The sequence below is a fragment of the Monopterus albus genome, unplaced genomic scaffold, assembly GCF_001952655.1.
Source record: "Monopterus albus unplaced genomic scaffold, M_albus_1.0 scaffold62.1, whole genome shotgun sequence".
Taxonomy (NCBI): Eukaryota; Metazoa; Chordata; class Actinopteri; order Synbranchiformes; family Synbranchidae; genus Monopterus; species Monopterus albus.
Genome location: NW_018127942.1, coordinates 906,781 through 923,274, shown reverse-complemented (window position 1 = coordinate 923,274; position 16,494 = coordinate 906,781). Strand labels below are relative to the sequence as shown.

At 40.7% G+C, this 16,494-nt stretch overlaps 2 protein-coding genes across 4 annotated transcripts; one reads left to right on the top strand and one right to left on the bottom strand.

The window, feature by feature from the left end:
- The first annotated feature begins 237 nt into the window (after positions 1 to 237).
- Positions 238 to 3,596, top strand: mgat2 (alpha-1,6-mannosyl-glycoprotein 2-beta-N-acetylglucosaminyltransferase). 2 transcript variants are annotated; one of them, XM_020603835.1, is made up of 2 exons: positions 238 to 477; positions 1,825 to 3,596. In XM_020603835.1, exon 2 carries the CDS (start codon positions 2,050 to 2,052, stop codon positions 3,454 to 3,456), a length of 1,407 nt encoding a protein of 468 aa, XP_020459491.1. In that variant the 5' UTR covers positions 238 to 477; positions 1,825 to 2,049; the 3' UTR covers positions 3,457 to 3,596. The 2 variants fall into 2 exon arrangements, with proteins under 2 accessions (XP_020459491.1, XP_020459490.1); XM_020603834.1 differs by having other exon boundaries at positions 238 to 559.
- A 5,429-nt stretch (positions 3,597 to 9,025) lies between these two features.
- wdr20b (WD repeat domain 20b) lies at positions 9,026 to 15,771 on the bottom strand. 2 transcript variants are annotated; one of them, XM_020603775.1, is made up of 4 exons: positions 15,448 to 15,771; positions 12,464 to 12,646; positions 10,919 to 12,313; positions 9,026 to 10,629 (listed from the first exon to the last, which is right to left on the bottom strand). In XM_020603775.1, exons 1-4 carry the CDS (start codon positions 15,694 to 15,696, stop codon positions 10,573 to 10,575), a joined length of 1,884 nt encoding a protein of 627 aa, XP_020459431.1. In that variant the 5' UTR covers positions 15,697 to 15,771; the 3' UTR covers positions 9,026 to 10,572. The 2 variants fall into 2 exon arrangements, with proteins under 2 accessions (XP_020459431.1, XP_020459432.1); XM_020603776.1 differs by having other exon boundaries at positions 11,033 to 12,313.
- Positions 15,772 to 16,494: the final 723 nt, after the last annotated feature.

Below are 16,494 nucleotides of genomic sequence, written 5' to 3'. Positions count from 1 at the left end.
GTGAGTTAACAATGATTAAATTTCTTTTCCATGTCTTTTAAGTCCTATATTTAAATTAAAAAGCATTAGATACATTTTCAGTTGGATAAAGTTCTGATATTGTGGTTTCCAGCTAAGGGGGACAGTTGTTGTAGCCTAAATTCTGTTTTAAAGTGTATTTTCTCTGTTAATACATATGTATTTAAATATGAAGCCTTGGTGTGAACTTGCAAAGAACTTCAACGTAAAATAAACCTATCTCTGAGCTGACAGTGTGATCAGTCATCAGGACTACATGATGTTTATGGTGTCTCGGGTGCCCCAGGCGGACCAGTGCATTGTGGGACAGCGACAAGCAGCAGTGGTTCCTTATTTGAGATTTTTTTTTTTTTTTTAGAGCTAGCTGATAGTTGCGTTTCCATGCAGCCTGCTGGTGGAATGGACACAGCCCTGTTGATACTTGTCGCTGAAAGAACCGCACGATTACTCCGGCTTTAGGTAACTACTGGAGCCTAATTATGGTTGTTGTGGTTCGCCATGGACGCTGTTGTTGACGAGATCTGATCCGGACGGGCTGCTTGTAAGTTGCTAGCTGAAGCTAAGTTAATGATAGCATTATTAGGATGTTCGCTGTCATAAAAGAAGGAAGCGGAAAAAATAAGCGGTTATTTTCGTTTGCTATGAAGGCATTTTACACCAGCTGGCGAAATAACGGTAACGGCGTCTCATGTTGAAATCGATGCAAGCTGTCGCTGGCTCGGTGTGCCTGACAGGAAACCAACGGTAGTAGGCTTCAAGTGAAGCATTGCATATTTAACCGAGCAAGGAAACACGACAGCCACAGAACAGAGTGGTTTGGTTTATTCTAAATAAAGTGGATTAAGACGACAGATAAATGTTTCACTTCATTTGGCACCATTTTAGTTAAGAAACAACATGGAAAAGCAGGATCGTGCTTATTGCAAACGTATCAAATATATAGGTTGGATGGCTGTATCATTTATTTAGCCCAAAAGTGTTACCTTAAAAGTATACATCAAATGTTAATGTTTTTAGAAGCTATCGGGAGTGTATAATGATGTTACAGTCTCTAATGGCTACCAAATGCATAATAGTGCTCAACTGTAACCATTCAGTTGAAGTCTCAAGGCGGAGAGGAGAATGGGTCTGGTCGGAAGCCTTAGAGACCAGTAATTTAATAACAAATAAAAGATAGAGGATTGTTCAGATGCCAGCAAATCAATAGTAATAATGTAGTTACGATCAGAGATTTATGCAGGAGAATACGGATTGGTGGATCAATAACTAAAGGACTACTGTGAGGGGGACAACTTTGCAGCCCAGGCTAAAGCATGAATTAAGTCATGTCAATGATTTTAGTGATAAGACCACTGGCTTGACACTGTATGTAAAATTCAGTGAGATGCAATGAGACAGAACTCAAAAGGTATAAAATTTCAGTGTGAAAGCCAGACTGGTTTGTTGCCATTGTTCATTTGTCCTGGAATTGTTCCAGTTGTCAAACAACCTGTGACCTACATTATGTGTGGGCGTGGGACTCAATAAAAAGCTAATAAGTGGACCATCATTTTTTAAAACTCTTGTTGAAAAAAATAGTAGGAAAAAAGTACTGTAAAATAACATATCCATATTTCACAAGTTTTTGCAAATGTAAAGTTTGGTCTTGTTTAATGTGCAGCAGTGAAATACAGTGTACCTAGAACATCAGTTTTATTAATTCATGTCTGATTTTTGTCTCACTGTCAAATTTTGTATATTTAGAAAATGTTCCAGACATTGTGGTAATGGTTTATGCCCTTTGTTCTGATGTTATTTTTCATTCAGGTGGTTCATGCACTCTTCTACCCTGCGGCCTCCCAGCACCTGTCATGCCTTATGGAATATTCACCACCAATCACATTCCAGCAGGATCCATGTTTACAACAACAGTTTATTTTTCCAATAACTAACCTCACAGCCTATTTTTAATCAGGCTTAATTCCTGTACAAACCGTACAACCACAACAGCCAATCAAGTTCTCTTCCTTCGCAAAAGCCTGACCCCTTATCATGAGATTCCGAATCTACAAAAGGAAGGTGGTGATACTGACTCTGGTGGTTGTCATTTGTGGCCTAGGTTTCTGGAGCACTGGAAGGCAGAAAAAGAATGATAGTGGATCATTTCCCAAGGACATGGAGATGGTGAGGAGAAGCAGCAGTATTAGCAGCAGCAGTATTAGCATCAACAATGCTATACAGGTGCAAGCCACACCCGCAGTTAGCCGGGCACCTTTTCCACCTCCTATTATACAAGCAAATGATACACATCCAGGGAAGGCAAAGGATAAAGAGAAGGTACCCAAGCCAGATGTTGATAACACCACATTAGTCTACCGTGGTATCGTCTTCCAGCTAAACTTTGACCAGGCAATAAGAAATGAGGAGAAGTTTAAGACAGTGCGACAGAAGGATGATCTGGTTGTAGTGGTTCAAGTCCATAACCGGCCAGACTATCTCAAGTTGTTGGTGGACAGTTTGCGGAAGGCCAGAGGTATAGAGAGCATACTGCTGATATTCAGCCATGACCACTGGTCCCCTGAGATAAATAAAGTGGTGGCCTCTGTTGACTTCTGTCAAGTCCTACAGATCTTCTTCCCCTTCAGCATCCAGCTGTACCCCCAGGAGTTCCCTGGAAATGACCCCAGGGACTGCCCTAGAGACATTGCCAAAAAAGACGCCTTAAAGCTGGGATGCATCAACGCAGAATACCCTGACTCATTTGGCCACTACCGTGAGGCAAAGTTCTCCCAGACCAAGCACCATTGGTGGTGGAAGCTGCACTTTGTATGGGACAGAGTCCGGGTTCTGAAGGACCATAAGGGTCTGCTCCTTCTGATTGAGGAGGACCATTACTTGTCTCCGGACTTTATCCATCTCTTAAAGCTGATGTCAGCTCTCAAAAGAGAGCAGTGCACAGACTGTGACATCCTCTCGCTGGGGAGCTACAGCCACATCAGCTACTCCAGCAAAGCAAACAAGGTGGAGGTAAAAGTGTGGAAGTCCACTGAGCACAACATGGGGATGGCTCTGAGTAGAGAGACGTACCAGAAGCTTATTCAATGCACCGACACGTTCTGCACTTACGATGACTACAACTGGGACTGGTCCTTACAGCACCTGACTGTGTCCTGCCTGCCCACCTATTGGAAGGTCATGGTGTGTGAGGCACCCCGGATTTTCCATGCCGGAGACTGTGGCATGCACCACAAGAAAACCTCTTGCATGCCCATGAGCCAGAAAACCAAGATAGAAAACATCCTACAGAGCAGTGGGAACCAGCTGTTCTCAAAGAACCTCCTGATAGCAAAGAGACTGCCAGCCAATGGGGCCGGAGGGGTGGCCCCCCATGTGAAAAATGGAGGCTGGGGAGATATCAGGGACCATGAACTCTGCAAGAGTTATATTCGATTACAGTGACCTTAATTGCTACTCTTATATATTATTGTCTCTTTTGCATCCTCTCTAAAAAAAAAAAGCCTTTTAAAGTAAATCTTTATGGACTACTCTTCATATTGCCTGTTTTATTGGACTGTTCCAAATAAAGACGAATGTTGGAGTTTTGGCTTCTTTAATAGAAATATGTCTTTACACTCAGTTATAAGCAATTCCTTGCAAGTCACCTTTATTTTGTAAGTAGTAATTAACAGTAATATACTAAACAATATATTGTTGTTTTCTCTACCAAGGCTTTCAGGTTAAAATGTATATGGTTACTTTAAATCACCAAAAATATAGAATATCTCTTTAATAGTGGTAAATTGGGGAGGACAGGCAGTCATAAATTCGGTGAATATGTGGACTTAGCAAACCCACTGTGCATGCATAATTAATTTGAAGTTATTTATATCGTAAGTGTACGGATATCAAAGGAGATCCTTTGAGATACCTTGTTCCATTTAAATAATTTCCCACTTAGGTTATCCTCAACAGGTTTCTAGAGCAAACCAAGAGTCTCATTACTCCTGTGACAGCAAAACAGTAAGGTACTCGGCATTAATGAACATTAACAGTGATACTTATATGATAGGACACAGAAAGCACAAATGAAATTGCAGTGTTCTTCCGTTATGTCATGTTCACAGAGGGAATGTGTGGCCAGTTTTGTTTTGTTGTAATGCATCAATCTCCAGCTGAACAAGAGGTACAATACACCGATTCACACAACTGTCTCTTTGTGCTGTAATTTTGATTTCACATATAAATGCATGCAGTGCACCTTGCGAGGTCCCAGGGCGCTGGTATAATTTTGTTTTTCATATTGTTGCTATTGAAGATGCATTTACATTTTAAGTGCTTAGACCACAGCTTGGTATTGATGGTTTCCACTGAGGCTGCATTGATTTCCATCCCCACCCCATCAGCAATGTTTAACAGTCAGTCCTGCACACGGCACTGTTCAAAAACTGGAGTAACTGCAAGGTTCTCGCCAACTGGACACTTAGTGTCCTCTTGCAGGCCTTTCAGAGATGCTGCTCTCAAAACTCCAGAACACTGCATGAATTAAATATGAAATGCTTAATGTAAAGCATATTACTCTGCACACTTGTTCACTAAAACGTGTTCAGGACCGAGTAACACTGATGAAATCTAACAATACTTCCTCTGTGACAAACAGGCCACACAATCACTGCAGGCTAGAGAAGTCCACTTCATTTCCCCTCTGTGAACTTTAATTCCTAATACAGCGTGAAGATGTGACGCTTGAACTGCTGTGCTGAAGTCATGTGTCATGCAAGTCGTGCAGCTGCTCCAACAGTGTAGTAATTGGGCCTGCACCTCAAGGGAAACATGGCTTAGAATAGAATTGCAGAATAGGAGGAAGTGGCACTGAGCTCTTGACTCTTGGTGACTAATGGTTAACTGATGTCGGGAGTCTTTGAAAGCTCTGTGCTTAGTACTGTATATTTGAGGGCATGAATCAATAGGAAAAACACTTTTTATGTTGTAAATGAAATCTTTTATTGGCCAGTTATATGCACTGTCCATTAATCAGAACTTTAGGAATTTAGCACATTTTTACACTGAAACAAGAGCATCAGACTACAGACTAAAACAGATTAGATTATGAAATAGAGAAACAAATGGAAGTCACAACAGCAGTCATAAATTCTGTTTAAGACAAAGAAACAGGAATTACTTTTATCCAACAGGCAGAATTAAATTAAAAGTACGCCACAGCCTTAAAGTGTAATGAATGACTGAGATAGCCGCAGGCTTAACTGGTTCTCTGAATTATTTTGTTTTAACAGTAGAAAGTGATGACTTTCCTTCCTTTTTACCAGCAGTCAAATAACCTACTGCAAGCAAAATAAATCCTTTAAAAAAAGTCAATTCATAATTTTCAAACCATAGTTACAAATCAGTGGTGGAAGAAGTACTCAGATCCCTTACTTAAGTAAAAGTAACGATACAATAGTGTAAAAATGCACAAAAGTAAAAGTAGCCTAAAAGGGGAGCTGGTCAAGTGCTGTATATATGCCTGAATTACTGCTGGGTAGCTTGTGAATTTTCCACCGGAGATCAATAAACTCCTATGATTATATTGTAATTTTTGTATTAATTTGGTTCTGAAATTATAAAATAAATGTAGCGGAGTTAAAAGTCCACTATTTGCCTCTAAAATATAGTGAAGTTGAAGTATGAAGAAGCGCAAAATGTACCGAGTTACTTTCCACCACGGTTGCAACTACATAAATAATATCTACTGTCAACAGTTTAGCGACTAACTGACTGCTGCTAGCAACATGCTAGCCTCCTGTTAGCAAAAATATTTTGAAAAATGTCTCTACTTGCTCATCAAAACAGCAGATAGTTCAAACAATAGAGTATTTACAGTAGCAGTTAAAGAAGATGATATTTTGTTAAACAGCTAAAAAGGAGATGGAATATTGGATATTAATGAACTTGGTGACCAAAAACATGATTACTAACAAATGTTAATGCTGCTTTGTAATATTAGTAAGTGCTGATTATCACATTCATCATTATCCCTGCTTCCTAAATAAAGTCATTGCTTCATTTCTGATCTCATTACTGGTCTCAACAATGGCAAAATATGCCCATGGAACTGAAAACTAAGTTAATTTGATCATTTCCATAATCCACTGAAAAAGAAATCATCTGACTAGTGCTGTTTGTTAAGGAAATCCATCACTGACATTGGCTATCTAACAAGTGCAGGTCATGTTGCAGAATGAATTTTTTGTAATCATTTTCTCTGTCCAGTACCTCAGACTATTTGATTTTTGCCACACATCAAATACTGCTCATTATTTATGCTTACAGCTCTGGAGACTATTAATCATTTATAGCCACTGCACACATTGCTAGGTAAACAAAACTCTGGGTCAATATATGGAGGCACACAGGCAAGGGAATTGCATCACTCTTAGAATATGATTAAAGCAGGACCTTACATGAGCAATGGGAGTCTCTCTCTCTCAATATATTATTGAAATCCTATCAAGTAGGACCTATTTCCCCAAGGTTGTAAGATGAATGTAGCTGTTTTACAAACTCCTTACTGTATTCCACAGTGGTTTGGTTGCTATTGAAATGGCCACTAAAACAAAGTAGTTTTATGTTTGTGTAATGAATACATGTAGTAGACAGCATTACAGTTTAGAGACAGAAATAAACATAAGAGAATATATTAGTATTTTTATGTAAGATGTTTCTCTAAGTACTATTCCTGTGGGATATCTACTTAGCATTGATATGTGCATCCCAGTCAGGCAGAGTTCGTCATGCGGTCAGTGACACCCTGACACATTGAGCGGTCCTCCCCAGCCTGCTGATCACACTCGCCAGCCCCCTGCCCTTCACACTGATGCCACAGGCTGCTGATTTAATGGCTGTGAGTGCTCATGTTTCGTCTAAAAACGACTCATAAATTTTAGAGAAGCGGTTTTATTCCCCACTTGGAGTATGAAATATATATGAAGTAGTATGATTAAGTAGTAGAAATATATTTATTGGGGAGAGAGAGAGAGTGATAGAGTGAGAGATAAGGATACATACTGTATATAGACAGTGTTATCAAATGAAAGGTCACTGAATTTATGAAGAATTTCCAGTCTTTTGTCTGAGCAATACTGGCCCCTATTGGTTATCTGTAACCCAGACATGCAATATCAGGGTAAAAGGCATGTAGTAAGAGAGAGGTTTATGTGAAAGAGTATCTAAAAACAATGTTAAAATTTCAGAATAACTGACTGTCCCTGGTTGGTTTAATAACATGTCAGTAATATATAATTGCTTTGATAATGAAAAAGGTTCCACTGGTTATTGGCCAAATTCACAGACCATCCAAACTCATACACTGTCTGAAGTCAGCACCTACGAGCAGATGTTGCATACAGTTGTAGATAAAGGGGTGGCTGTGGCTTATAGGGGTGGCTGTGGCTCATGAGGTAGGGCAGTCGTCTCCTAACCAGCAAGTTGGGGGTTCGACTCCCGGTCTCTGTGCATGCCTAAGTGTCCCGGAGCAAGACACTGAACCCCAAAATTGCTTCTGGTGGCTTGACTAGCACTGTTGATCATCGGTGTGTGAATGGGTGAATGGTGTATGATCTTCTGTAAAGCGCTTTGGCCAGTGCAACACACTGTGAGAAAGTGCTAATAAAATACAGTCCATTTACCATAAACATACAGTTTTCCATTAACACAATAATACAAAACAAACTGTGATAGAATATAGTCTCCTTAATTATCTCATACCCATGGCACTGGCCTACAGGTGTTTCTACTTTGCCTAATTAGATCTCCTCAGATACTGGGGGTATGCAGATTGTCTGGTCTCACAGCAAACAGTCTTCTGACTCCTCTTGCTCAAGCACAGGTGTTACTAATAACATTAATGATGGCTCTGCTCTGTTCAAGTGTCCCAGTAGGTCATGACAGTGTGATAATGAGCCAGCATGAAGAATATCAGGAGCCTGCCGTAGAAGCAGCCCGATGAAATTCAGCCATCATTAATTTTATAATTTACTATGCTTTTCTTAGTGTGACATATCAAAATGTATGCTGGGAAAAAGATCCATGTGTGTCTTCATCATTTTATGCTCGTACTATTCTTATTAAAGGCCTTACACACAAGGTACATATTGCTGTTTTGGTGGGGAGTTTTCAGACTGCCTATCTTAGTTCTGTCCTGATTCCTTTTAGAAGCAGATTGCCTTCGAATTAGTCAGACTGAAAACACTTGAGTGGTGTCTTAGCAGGTGCACATAAAAATGTACATTTCAGTGTAATGCTACCGAACTAAATTACTGGGAGCTTTTGGATTACTGAACAGGCCTACTGGACGCTGGCCCTGGGGCCCAAGAGAGGATAGGCAGCCAGCATCTCATCTCCAGGGTGAACTAATGATGCAAGTTTAGCTGCGGCTTTCCAGCGAGCAACAGCACCTGAGAATTCTTCAATTGCAGAATGCCATTGATAAAGATTCAAAGAGACCACAAGGAAGTGCCAAGTGATACAAAACTACAAAAAGATGTGAAACACAGGTACAAAATGACCACAAAGACTCACAAACAACTACAAAAATATGTAAAATGATCACAGAAAGACAAAATAATCTATCCATGCATACAATATCATACAGACCTGGTGTTAGGTCTTGTTCAGTTAGGTGGGTAGACTTTTCATTACCCATAACTAGCACTGATGGAAAGGAACTAAGTACATTTACTCAGGTACTGTACTTGCGTTTTTTCACTTTGTGCTACTTTAATACTTCAACTTCACTATTTTAGAGGCAAATATTGTACTTTTTAATCCACTACATTTATTTTATAACTTAATGTTACAAAAATGGAGTCATGTGCGGAGTACTGTATGGACGCTTTATAAAAGAGTAACAAATGGAACACGTAGTCTGTCAAAGCTGTTTTTAATAGGCATCACATGGAGGAAAAGGGTTCACTCTTCCTATGTGGGTGCTTGATTAAACACCATTACTTCATCCATTTACACCAAGCGCTGACAGTTTTGCCAGCTGGTATTCAACACAGTGTCAAATGTTTGTTCACAAGTTCAGCATCAGTTCCGTAATTAATACTCACAATAGTCACAGACTTCAGCCCTGTCTGCAGAACATGGTTGTCAGTCTTTATTTATTAGTTGAAGTAAATTCACACGCATGTTGATGGGTGGAACTTGTGCTAATGGGTGAGGGGAACTCTGCCGTTAGTCTTCCTGTGGTTTACCTGAGCTCAAAGTGATGGCTGAATTACTCTGTTGCATCTGCACCTACCTGCCTATGTTGTAAAAGGAACCTGCACTGACAGGCTAACTAGCATTCAGCACTACCTGTTAGATAAGAGGATTTCATAGACATCTCCTATACCAAACTTCTCAATAATAAAAATACACCTGAATTTTCTTTATGTACAACAGAAAAGAAATGTTTTCACCTGCATATTCAAAATTCATTTTAATATTAGATCTTCTATATTAGAAATATCACTATTTTCTGAAATCTGAATCTTTCAACTATAATCATTTCACCCATAAATCACTGAAATACAATATTTACATATAATACATCCCATTTAATTTGAAACAATATTAAAATAAATGCTCAATAGATACAAAGGCCTTTAATTCTATTTATATTTCAACCTTGTCAAGGAGTCCTTAGACACTCCAAAAATGTAAAGCCATTCTCATCTAACAAACTATTAAGTGCAAACAATTTTTTTTCCATATAAAAACTATGATTGCAGCATCCAGCTTTGAGAGAGGGCAATAACACGCCGCTTCCCCCAGTGCTTCCAAAACTGTCGTCAAAATGTTTTGCTAGTGTTCCGCTATCATGAATTCAAAATGAGAAAAAAAAAGAAGAAAAAAAACCCCAATAATGTTAGACAATCTGTGCAAAACACACTTAAGTGTGATACCTCTGGTTAAAATATCTGTTAAGGAAGTAAAAGACTCCAGTCTCTCTTCAGCAGATTTTTGATAACATTGGCTGCGCAAGGTATCGCCCAGGTTAAAAAAAAAAAAGGGGTGGGGGGGGGGTTTGGAAATGGGGATATTTCACAGCTCTAAAACAATCCCTCAAGCAACTAAATATTGTCCAAATCCCCCCCGGTCCACACAATAAAAACAAAACCAGTTTGAGGCATCTTGTCTAGTCTTTAAACATCTACAGGCACAAAGCATTGGGTACTAGTTTAACTGCAGGCTAGACATGACTTGATTCAACCATAGGTGAAACACTGAGAAACTTAACCCCTCCCATAAACCTCCTGGATGATTTAAAGCTTGCCCTCCTACTTCCACCCTAGCACCCATTTCATCCCCAGACAAACGGGGTCAGGTTTCTCACCCTAGTTTGGCCAACGTTGGTTCTCTAAATGTTAACAGTAACAGAAAGAGCACATCTGGGTAGCTGTAGTGATGAGAATGAAGGTGACACTGGAGGTCATGTGGTGTGTGACAGTGTGTGAAGAAGCGCTGCAGGGCCTAGGCCTTGGTCATTCCAGTCTCTGTTACATGGAGCTGTCATTAGCAGCACCAGCACTGGGGCTATACTACTGTTCCACTGGGGGAGTTGGCTGGGTTGTTTTGAGATGATAGCAATCCCTGTGGAAGAGACAGATAACACACATTGAAAGCAAACAGCAGTGTTGTCTCAATGTAATTAAAAGGGAAGAGGAGTTAGGCCATGAGGTTTACTGTAGGAGATGTGCTATGACTGTAACCATACAAATGCTAAAGGTTTACCATAACTCTAGCATGAAATAATAAAAACCCGTGGCTGCATACAAAGGCGTTATTAGCTTCTGAATGCAGCAAGACAATGTCTGTACTAGAAAACAATGTTAGTTAAGAGGTGTCACATGACAGTATCCTCGAGAGGCCTGTCACTCACCACTTTCCCAGGCCTAGCCCATGTGCAAATGAAACCCTCCTGACAGGCTGTTACCAGACAGTCCTCCAGGAAGATTAACACAGTGAGTCTCTCGTGAGCAATCTTCTTACACACCAGTGGCTCGAGTAGCGGCACCTCCTCCATGCATGGGCACAACCTAGTGCCTAGAGTCTTAGCTGCGTCAGCTTTTGCAGTCCGTGATGCGCTAAGCTGGTTGACTTTGTCACCGCTCTTGCTGCTGATGTGACCTATGCTGTGGTTTCGTTTGTGGTCCTTCTCGTGCCGCTCCTTGCGTGACTCGTGTAATGACAGTGTTGCAAACTTGCTGACTCCAGTAGCTATGAAAGCACTGTCAATGATACTGTTGCTCTTGGTGGTGCTGCTGCTATTGCTGCCTGTGTGGCTGTTGGGGGTGCTGCCACCTGCTGGGTTGGACGAGTATGGCAGGCTATTGGACCGAGGCAGGGTGTTCGGGAGGGAGTTAACTGGGTTACTACTGGAGCTACTATTGCTAGCATTGTCTTTACCATTGGTGCCACTGGGAATATTGGTGGTGGTGGACTCAGTAATGGTAGTTTGTCCAGTGGCTGAAGGGCTTGAGGCACTCATAACATTAGTGTGAGTCCTAGTGCGAGATAATGGGAGGTGAGGGAAGAGAATGTCCTCTGTAAGGTCCCACAGACACAGCTGGGTATCCTGACCCACTGAGCCAAATCTGTAGGTCACACTAACAGGCCTACTATCTGTAGAGTTTCTTTTAGAAAGCCGAGAATGAGCGCTGTTAGCTCGGTCTCTGCCTGCACCAAAGGGAATCTGCTCATGGAAGTCCTCGTCACTACCGCTAAATTCAGCAGGGGGGTCACAGTCCTCCACACTGGTGGTACAGTGGTCAAATGCAACCACACTCACCCACGACTTGTGTCCATGTCCCCGCGCAATCACTCTGCAGTCTGAAAATGACCACACCGTCACCAGGTCATCCTCCCCTCCTGCCACAATATATCGTCCGTCTGGGCTCCAGCACACACACAGTAAGCCACCGAAGTAGCTCTTCATTGTTCCGTGGAGCTCTGCAGCATCAAAACCAAATACCCGCAGGAAACCATCCTGGCTCGCACAAGCCAGAAACTTGCCATCTGGAGAGAAAGCAAACTCATTGAGGGCACCTTCACCCACTGTCCAGCGTAACAACGGGTTACGGGCTGACTTGCTCTTGCAGGTGTGCACAGCATAGTTTTCACCCTGCTTAAGGAGTTGGTAGTGAGGTGCAGTGGTGCCACAGGTGTTTTCTGTGTTGTACAAGTACATGTTGCCACTGGAGTGAGCCACCAGAAACAGACTTTCTGAACCAGGAACCCATCGTACACATGTTACTCTTGACTTGTCTATAAGTCTCTGGGGGACAGGGAGAAACAAAGAGAAATTAGTTATTCGATTACTGCTTCAATAGTAAATTCAGTGGATTAACTACAATATAATGGGTGATTAAATACTAAACAGCAAAAGCAAGCAGTAGTCTTCAAAACAATCTTGACCAGAACCCACCTCTTCATTGAAAAGTTTACTGGTTTCCTTCTTTATTGGGTCTATGAGCTGCACTTGGCCGGCTGAGAAACCCACCAGCAAGGAGACGCTCTCCGCTGTAGCTGTGAATGGGTTGAAGTCATGACATGTGGGCTGCGTTCCTTTGTATATCCTTTTGTCTACGGGCTTACTAAGATCAGCAGCCTAGAGTGACAACAAATATACACAAATAAGCCCATCTTTGATTTGTAGGAACAAAGCAAAAAAAATCCTGTAATTGACTTGATTTGGCTTCTGTTTACTTTGTTCAAAAGTCTACTGTAACAGCTACCTTAAGACAGTACCTTGACTTGAAGGTGACCTTTAATACTTTACTCCACAACTGAGCACTTCCATTTATCTGCTTTTCTCTCTTTCTCTAAAGATTTCTTTAGAGAAAATTTGTTCACCCACAGTAACGAAAATCAAGCTAATAAATCCCAGGTCAGTACTATAGTAATAGGTTCAACTTTTAGTTTACAGAGAACATAACCACTTCCTTGAACTGAAATTGCTCAGTACTTGCTGGGGACAAATACCTCAGGAGCTTTGTTGGCTGTCACCTAATCTTTGTCGGTGTCTACAAAGTGCCAGCCCTGTGATCCTGGTGCATTGTGAAATATGGGAAATCGCTGTTTAAGCAAAGAGGAAACCCGCTTTAACCAGACAATGTGGCTGTCTTCAACAAAAGATAGCACATCATTTAAACATGACACTGTCAAGCTTTAAATTATTAAAATGTGCCTGAGTCAAAGTTACTCAAGAGGATGCCATCTATTTTCCCAGACAATCTGACAAAACTTTAACCTTGTAAATGTGTATCCTCCCTGAGAAAGTCAGAACAAACCTGTTAACCTGGCAGGAATAAATCTGGCATTGGACCAATGAATATTAGATTTTTGCAGCTTTGCTTTATTGCTGCAACCCTCTTGTGGTTTATTCTGGTTCAGTAAAGGAGGCAGAGAGAAAGCTGTTGGGATGTAGCTATATAACTGTCAGTATTGTCAGAGCAAGGGAGCTCTAGAAAAAATAAGGCCCTTTGGCAGACTTTGACATTTCAAGTGCTACAATGATGATCAGCTTGCCCTGTATGCCAGCAAATATTATATGCATTCTTGAGACTTCATTAAAATCATTCTATCATAGCATCGCAAGTGAGACAGCTCAAAGACCAGTCTAAATAGTACTGGTATAACGGACCCAAGACTTGCTCGGATCTAGATTTTGTTTTTTTCTCTGTCCACTTCAGTTGAAAATAGTAGGCATAGATTTGGGAAAATCAGCTACTCTATGAAAAGCCACACAACAGTAATAATTTAAATACAAGTCAGTGGGCTTCACACAAAATAAAAACTTGTCCAACTACCTGCATCAACAGTGAGGCTTGAAATCTTTTTTTTTTTTTTTTTTTTGTGCTACTCTGACTCTGATCTGGCATATACAGCAAGGCTCCCCATTTTCTGCCACACTCATTTGTTGTACTACTGCAGCTAGAGGCCATGCTAACTCATTATTGAACTCAAAGTCTACTTCAACATGTGGACATTTTACTCACTTTTTTGTTAATGGGCCAATTTAAAATACTGCAAGACAAAAATGGTCAAAGATGACACAGTTGCCATGACTTTTTTTATAATATGAGCTGTAGGGAACAGGCAACAATTTCATTTTAACCAGTATCCCATATTTCTCTACATGGTGCTTCAAGGGGTAAAGCAGGTTTTCTTAATTACAGAGTTGGTGGCTCAATCACTCTGAAGTGTCACTGGAAAAAAAAAAATTCAGCTGAACCCTATATTAATCCTGTTGGCCAGGCTATAGCACCTTGTGTGTGTAAGGATGAATAAGAGGCTAATGTAAAGCATTTAATCCATACTGTCTGCTTCCAAAACTAGCAATGTGTCATTCTTAAGGCAATTAAAACTATATAACATACACACAATGTTTAAAATTCTGTTGCCGAATTTACTATTGTATTACATTATATCGCACCATAGGATAATATAGACCTGCATAAAATACACAATAATAGTAAGGTCACAATCTAGCCAGGTATACTAGAGCATATTTACTTGGAACACTCCAAAATCAAACATTCTTATAACACCACATTTGACTGGGTTGATTGTAAGTCTAGAGAAAGTCACAAAGAACTAGATACTAGAGGAAAATTACACAACCACTGCAGTAAAGCTATTTCTTACTCTCGTTGTTTTTGCTATTATGTAAACCTGCGACTCACAGAATTGTACTTTCAACCAGGTATATCCACAATGGGGAAACTAATGATCGCATTCTCATTTTGGGGCCCAGGCTGCTATTGTAAAACTGCATATTCTCTAGCTGCCTCGGGAACAATCACATAATCAACATGACCAGCAGTGCCAGAGTTTCCTTGCTACACAAGACCAAATGTGACTTGCTGCAGTGACATCATCACAGTACAGTACAACCCAACAGTGATACACAGTGCATCACATCCAAAAGAGTGAGTGCACCCATCATTAACTCACGAATAACAAACACTCCTCACGTCCGGTCCAGTAACTTAGCTTGTAATTTGAAAACTTTGTTCTGTAATTGCAACAACAAACTTGACATCGCTGTTGAGCTGTTGGCAAAACGAGGATAAACAAACACGAGACATGACACAACACGTTATCCTGTTCACTGGAAAACCGAATGTCTCAGCTTGTCAGACTGACAATTCAAAATAACTGGCAGACTCTAACGTGCACACAAGTTTCATCGAGGCAAAACCGAAAACTGTGGCGACGTTAGCTAAAAATGCTAATTAGCTTCTAACTTAGCTAGGTCTGCTACATGGCCTTGTCCTAACAATCTGCGCACTTCAGTGCCAAAAAGCCCAGATAGTTGACAACCAGGTTACATCACGTTTCAAGATGCTAAATCAATGAGCTGCCCCTGGACAGAGTTGGCTACGTCGCTACTACAATGATGTTTACCTTTCTCACGCCTTTGTATATATAAAAGTACAGTTCCCGGCCCACATTGAAACAAATCCTTTCGCCGTTGCCGGATTGATCGTTTACATTGACGAAGGAGACCTTGACAGGATTGAAGCCCTGGGAGTTGAAAGGCACCCTATTCGGGCGGCTGTATTCAGATTGAGTGAGGAGTTTGTAGACGCCTTCCCGTGTAGTGAACTGAGTTTTAATTTCGTTTATCTCCTTCCCTCCTCCCTCCGCCGCCATCTTGGAAATTGGCGTTCATCCTTGTCCGAACCCCGGATGTTACCGACATCGCATGCGTTGGGCTGTTCAAGTCCAGCAACCATGCGCAGAAAGAAATATAAAGTCATGTGAGATAAACATAAACTTTTAAAATTGAAAATACTGACATGTTATACAACCGAATATTAAAAAGTGGCTTACAGGAAATATCCATTTAATGATGAGACAATTCTGAGCAGAATACAGATAAAGAACTATCTGAACAGGTGATGTTTGTCTAGAATAATTTATGAAAGAACAGAATACAGAAAAGGGGGGGGCAGCAAAAGGGGCATGACAAGGGGTTATTTTAACTTAGACTGAATTTGATTAATAATTAATTAAGATTTAGAGCATGGATTTTATTCATCTTTTCCAAGGCTTTAGTCTATGATAAGTATTTGACATGTCCAGAAAGAGGGTGATTTAGAATCTTTATATTCGTGTATGAAGTTTTTCATTACCAAGATAATTAAGGATTTTACATTTTGAACTGACTCACCATCTTAGTCAAACTATTTAAGCTGAGGGGAACCTGGATCTTTGCCTCAGAAAACAGGCCTATCAACTTTCAGATATTGCAACAGTTCTCCACCTTTCTCAGTTACATAACAGTCAGCTTCTAGTAGGGTCTGCCTTCAACTGGGAAAAATTGGATTAGGTACAAATCCATAGCAAGTGTAACATACTGCCACCCACTGGTCACCTCTAGTCATTACTATCCACATCACACAGCACCAGAAAGTTATAGTCTATCTTATACAAGATTACGTTTACTGC